Here is a 6538-nt window from a genome sequence, read left to right as displayed (position 1 = left end):
CAGCTATATATACTCAGCAAAAAATCATTATTTTAATAATAATCATTTTCAATTTCAGTTTAATCCAATTCTAATTCTCATACGCAAACACGAAGTGTAATACATCTCTAGCAAGCCATGAGGTACCATCAGCTTATTTTCCTTTTCATTTTTTATTACTAGTATCAGTTTACTCTAAATTCAATTCATATTAAGATTGATCTATCACCTTGTTACAGAAATTTAAACAAAACACCAACCGTTGATTTTGATAATTTGATGTTCCATACGACAATTTAGGTCATCTGCTGAATTTTCATTTGTTTACTGATCTCCTGTATTCGTTATAATATCATATCTTAAGTGTATCGGACTCTAACAAGTTGCTAGTCGTAGGCCGTAGCTATGATCTTCGATGAATGCTTATTTAATAGCAACAATTTTATCTATTTTAGGATTCTTAATGGCATATATTGATTGTAAAAGTTATGGTTTGATTTAAGGTTTTTGTATGCAAATTGAAATAAAAAAATATGACACCTACATATGATATTTAGTACTTTATAACTCCGATAATACAATAAGATGCAACTCTTTTGTTCAAATTTAGGTTAATGTTATTTTTTTTGTTTACTACTTGGCTATTGTGGACATGGACTAGTTATATGATATAGCTTATGTATATCATATCATATAATGTTTATTATATGTTTATTTAGTAGTAATTGTTATTTTTTGTGCGTTTGTTAGTCGACACCCTACTTTGAAATGGGCTCAAAGGTCTGATGTGCTCTTCATCACTATTGATCTTCCTGATGCAAAAGATGTAAAGCTTAAACTCGAGCCCGAGGGTAAATTCTACTTCTCTGCAACTGCAGGAGCTGAAAATTTACCTTATGAAATAGACATTAACCTTCATGACAAACTGAATGTGGATGTAAGTAATCTGGTTAACTGTTACTCTGCTGCAGTAAATATCAATTACAATTAGGATTAGGATAAATTTGAAAATTGTTTTGGTTACAGGAGAGCAAGGCGAGAGTTGGGTCGAGGAGTATTGTTTACTTGATAAAGAAAGAAGAAAGTAAATGGTGGAACAGGCTATTGAAACAAGAGGGAAAGACTCCTGCATTTGTTAAAGTTGATTGGGACAAATGGGTTGATGAAGATGAGGAAGAGGAGAAGGGTTAGTATTTGTTCATTTTGTGTTGGGTTGAAATGGATTATCGTTGTCGAATATGTTTGATGATGATGTAATTCTTTTTGATTATGCAGCTGGTGCTGATATGGACTTTGGTGACTTGGATTTCTCTGTAAGAACAACTCTATTATTTTTGCTAGTGGTTTATACTTTAAATAACCCTTTCTGTCAAGTGTTTGACATGTTTGTTTTGTTTCGGTTTATACAGAAACTTGGAATGGGAGGTGGTGAAAATTTTGATGCGGGCGGGCTTGATAATGGTAAGCATTTGTTTGATTAATTTGATTTTTGTTTTGTTTTGTTTTGTTTTGTTTTGTTTTGTGCTTAGATTTGTGGGAAGTTGTATTTGCAGACGATAGCAATACAGAAGAAGACATCAAGGAAGAGGAAGCTATTGGTAACAAGGAAGGTGCACCACCGGTTAGTAATGGAGCTGAAGCAAAAGCATGAGGTACAATATGATAGGCTGATTCAGCTGTTTGGTTGGCTTTAAACGTTGATGGGTTAGTTATGGTAGTCTCTGGTGATACTAATTGGTACCAAGTTTATTTTGAATTACATATTACATATGATGGTTATGGTTTATTTTGGTTTGACAATGGGTTGTTTTATGTTGTTTTGTACGATTTGTGGTATATTTAGTATGATGCTATTACGATGTTGAGTTCAACTTGACCACTCTGAAACCGTATTTTATCAAGTGTACTTGATTTTGAGGATCCATAGCCTAAATAGCTTGTATTAGAACTCGAACCTAAGACCAGTTTTAACCCATCGTCAGTCTCATCTCATCTGTTTGATGACATGGACTTAACTGAAAACTGATGGACCCTAATGGAGCGTAAGTTGGGCCACCAACACACACACACACACACAAAAAAAATCGTTAGTTTGCTTCTTATTAACCAATCAATGATTTTTCTAATTTAATAAATATATGTTTTTTATAATAAATTTATTTTTTTCACTTTATTTTCAATCAGATTTTACAACATTATCATACCAATATTTAACACAAAAAACTATTAAAAGAACAGACATTGCCAAATCACATTTTTGATCAAGATATCATCGCCACGGTTGGAGGTACATAAAAATGTTTAATGAGAGTTATGTTACATGCAAGTACTTATATTAGCTCCATTCCGCCATTGCTACAAGTTACAAACCACCTTGAACTGAAAGATTTGTTAAACGCATTTTGAGTCTAGTTTTATCCACAAAACTCGAATCATTTGCAATTGTTCACACAATTAAAGTTGATAGTTAAAATAAAACATGCATGCACTTGTTATCTGAATTATTTGGCAAAAGTAGTATAGTATCCAATAAGTAGCCAAACGAGGATAACTACACGCATCAAATATCAGCCAAAGACGCAAACCATGATAAACAAGCAAATCGATAATATCTGTCATATACTCCAAAAAAACATCCATACTCATCAATGCAAATACAGAAACGCAAAGATTAGGAACATTAGAAAAAGCTTGAACATTTCAACATGATCTTCAAAAAAAGATTTGCAGCATCATTCTCACAGTTTTCTGCTATCAGGAAGTGCCATAGACAGCAATTCAGGAGGAGGTCGAAGAGTGCATACCATCTCCTTGGTTTTCCCAAAGTATACCTGAAATCGGAATAGAATCGTATATGTATATAATTTCACTGCAAACCAAGGTTGCAAAATTCGCTACTTGGGGAGTATTCAGTCGGGACTTTGAAGGAAGTAATCATCAATTCGAGAATTAATCGGATTGGACTTTTTCTAAATTTAAATGAAGTAATAAATTTCAAAATTACGTGCGTAAATATACAAGAAACTATAAGCATAAACTGTAACATAAATGCAGTGGCGAATCTAGGATGAAAAATTCAATGGGGTCCTAACAAAAATTTTCAAAGCTAATAAGGGTAATTTAATGGTTGTTTACCTCTAAAACACTATATATATCAAAAAATATATGGGGTCCTATCGTTAGATATAGTGGTGTTTGTATAATTTGAAGAGTAGTTTGTATACAAAATTTTCAAAATAATGGGGTCCTTAACCCCACACACACATACAAGTAAAGTCGCCATTGCATAAATGTCTAAAAACATAAACATGATCGTTCATTTGTTCAAAAACTCTATAATGCTAGTTTAATTCATATTAAAATGTTTGACCAATTTGACTTTGACTTTGACCAATCAACCGACGTTAACCGATTAATTAAACGGATTTTGAAAAATCGGACCAGTCTGTTCTTAAAAAGGAGTAATCGGGATTAATCATTGTTTTTTACAACAATGCTCCAAACAATCACAAAGATGCACTAAGTGATGGAAACCGCTTGTTACCACTGTTGTATGAACCAAGGTTTTAGCTAACCCCAAGTCGATAATTGAAGATGATGACGAGAATCGAAATACCTGGTCAAGCTGATTCCTGAGTTTTCCCTCTAATTCTTCTATCATCTTTCCCATATTGCATAGATGACCATCTTCCACAGACAGATCTGCTTTCATCTACACCAACAAAGAAAAAAACACACGCTAAAAGTAGTCGATCATGCACTAAATCTTGTGCACACAATACACAATTCGCAACTCTAGTTATGTCTAAGTTGGATGGCTAATTTCGATCAGCACAAAAAAGTTAATGCAGAGAGGAACATTGGCATAGCTCAATTAAACATCATTAAAGAATTACAATTACCTGTCTCCTAATTGATCCTGATAGATTAAAAGTGCCAGATGTATCACTGTTTGTTGTCAGTGACAACATTATGGTGCTTGTTAAACAATAACCAGCCACCCCTTCTTCTTCCGGCCCCACCTGCAATACACGTGACCAATTGCAGTGTTATGAAATACAGAAGACATATAAAAATCAAGTGTTACCGACAAAAAAATAAAAATAAAAAAACCTGGATAACATGTATAGCCTCCCATCCACCCTCGTGCAGATAACCTCTTTTACCATGTGCATATTTTGATCCATCTACATATCAACAATATTCTATAAATCAGTTAATGAACATAAGTGAACAAGTAATTTAGATCAGATAAAATTATGAAAATGAAACCTTTTTTGATCAAGAAGCAGGCTACAAAACCTTCACTGTCGTCTTCTTCCCACAAATAAACTGACGAAATCCCGCCTTCGTAATACCTAACAGACATGAAATAACGACGCAAAGCAATTTACTCAATTTAATAATGTTAGGCCAGAAATGAAATAATAAGACGAGGTGAGTAAAGGACCTCACTGGTCACGATATATTGTAAAGACTTCATTTGCCTCAACTTCAAGTTTCCTTAATTCTGGTGACGGATACATCCCGTCTTCCAATGGTGGATGATAAGTATTTGACCAAGGTGATCTGCAATCAATATATATACTATATAAATATAATAAATATATATACTCCCTTCGTCCCAATTTAATTCCCAAACAAAAAACCCAAGGTTAAAAAAATGTCATTATCACACTGTATTATTTTTTGTCCACTTTACAGTTTTACCCCTAACATTTTACCTAATTTTTTTTGTTTTATTTACAAGCATAAAGTGATAGTATGAAAGAACTTTACCTCATTATTCTTATCTATTTATAGAAATGGGCTATAGATCTGGGACAACTACTAGACTATTAATATGAGACAGAGAGAGTACTATATAAAACACTTGAGAGGAATATGACATTGAAAGGTTTAAACAAACTTTCAAAATTGATTGGTGACACATGTTAGAATATTTGGTCCTCAAAAAGCATAACTATAAAGGATTTGTATTTATTATGACCAGCACCTAAGGCCCCTTTGGCTCACGGAATCCAATGAGATTCCGGCGAATTGGAATTGGAATTGAATTTAGACACGATGCGTGTCTAAATTCAATTCCAATTCTGCCGGAATCTCATTGGATTCCGTGAGCCAAACGGGGCCTAAGAGTATAAATTCAAGATGAAACTTTTCCATCCAAATATCTAATAAAATTCGACAAGATAACTTGCTTGAAAAGGATACATACGTCTGTTAGGATGAGAATAATGATTCATGAATACAAAAGGAAGATACATAGTTACCTGTAAGAGTCGGCATCTCTGTTGTACTCACATAATATGAACTCTTTTGCATTATCCACATCACATAAGACCTGTTTGTTTTGTAGAGTAACAAGACTCAAAAAAAGTTGCACATATAAAAAAAGAATTCATAGATTCTGTAAGAGATGCGTGATGCGCAGGTGATACAACACGCAAAACATATCAGATTGACAACATCATAAATTACAACAATATATCAATGATTATATTATAATTATATAATTCCAGACTCCAGAATGTGCTTTATCCTAAACGCTTCACAAGTTTTTCATAATCCATTAATTTAAGGATTTTGCTAACGACAGACCTTAGGGATGTCGTTAACGTGCATAAAGTATTGTACAATTCAATAACCACCACTATAAAGTCTATGTGTAACTGCCATGTAAAAGTCCACATTAACGACAGTCCTTAAAAAATGGCTAACATTTTCATCTTCTCCAAATAAAAAATTAGCAAAGCTTCCCATTTTTCTTATAACATTAACATTTTCATATTCTGTAAATGAAAAGAAAAAAACTTCACACTTTTCGATCAACCAGTAAACAGTTGACATGTCCAATTCCCCAAACAATATGCTTGTTTTCACAATTTTCTTAAATACAAATGATTATAACTTTTCTTTAAGCAAATGATTGGATCTCAAATAGCATCAGACACCCTGTTCAGTCTCTATAATGATGTTAATAAGATTTATAACCCTAGGAAATAAATTATAAAGAGTGCTTAATAACACAATAGAGGGAGAAAGATAACAGATTTACAACATAGAATAGTTAAAAGTCCATCAATTGAATTGAATGATAGCATCATTAAAATTAGTAATTTATTTATGGATGTAATTAGGGTTTATAGAAAGATGTGAACCTGAAGAGGCTGATCGACTTGAGAAAGGAGATCGGAAGAATGGTCCGGCAAGAGGCTGAGAAGGGCGGAGAGAGCGGTTTCTGAATGTTTCGGTGGCATTCTTCTCATCAATCCCATCGCTGCTTCCATTACAATAACAAGACAAAAAAATGAAAACAAAACTGTCCATCTAAATATTTATCGTACATACATATTAATACATCTGAATTTATATATTTTTGTAATGTAATTGTAATATAATTTATATTTATTATTATTATTATTATTATTTATTTCCCGACAAAGTAAAAATCTGTGAAAGTGAGTTATAGTCCCACTTTTAAAATCTAATATTTTTGGAATGAGAATACATGCAGGTTTTATAAATGATTTACAAAATAGACACAAGTACGTGAAAC

At 32.8% G+C, this 6538-nt stretch overlaps 2 protein-coding genes across 2 annotated transcripts; one reads left to right on the top strand and one right to left on the bottom strand.

The window, feature by feature from the left end:
* Positions 1-1865, top strand: LOC139867440 (co-chaperone protein p23-1-like). Its single transcript, XM_071855804.1, has 6 exons — positions 1-122; positions 730-916; positions 1006-1165; positions 1255-1292; positions 1389-1440; positions 1533-1865. The coding sequence occupies exons 1-6, from the start codon at positions 118-120 to the stop codon at positions 1628-1630; spliced, it is 540 nt and encodes a 179-aa protein (XP_071711905.1). The 5' UTR covers positions 1-117; the 3' UTR covers positions 1631-1865.
* A 604-nt stretch (positions 1866-2469) lies between these two features.
* On the bottom strand, positions 2470-6296 carry LOC139866839 (F-actin-capping protein subunit beta). Its single transcript, XM_071855130.1, has 8 exons — positions 6141-6296; positions 5253-5323; positions 4435-4548; positions 4252-4337; positions 4093-4166; positions 3882-4001; positions 3596-3691; positions 2470-2810 (listed from the first exon to the last, which is right to left on the bottom strand). The coding sequence occupies exons 1-8, from the start codon at positions 6267-6269 to the stop codon at positions 2718-2720; spliced, it is 783 nt and encodes a 260-aa protein (XP_071711231.1). The 5' UTR covers positions 6270-6296; the 3' UTR covers positions 2470-2717.
* Positions 6297-6538: the final 242 nt, after the last annotated feature.

Source organism: Rutidosis leptorrhynchoides, chromosome 9 (assembly GCF_046630445.1).
Source record: "Rutidosis leptorrhynchoides isolate AG116_Rl617_1_P2 chromosome 9, CSIRO_AGI_Rlap_v1, whole genome shotgun sequence".
In the NCBI taxonomy this organism is placed as follows: domain Eukaryota; kingdom Viridiplantae; phylum Streptophyta; class Magnoliopsida; order Asterales; family Asteraceae; genus Rutidosis; species Rutidosis leptorrhynchoides.
Note: the sequence above shows the minus strand (reverse complement) of the source record. Positions and strands in the feature narration are given on the sequence as shown.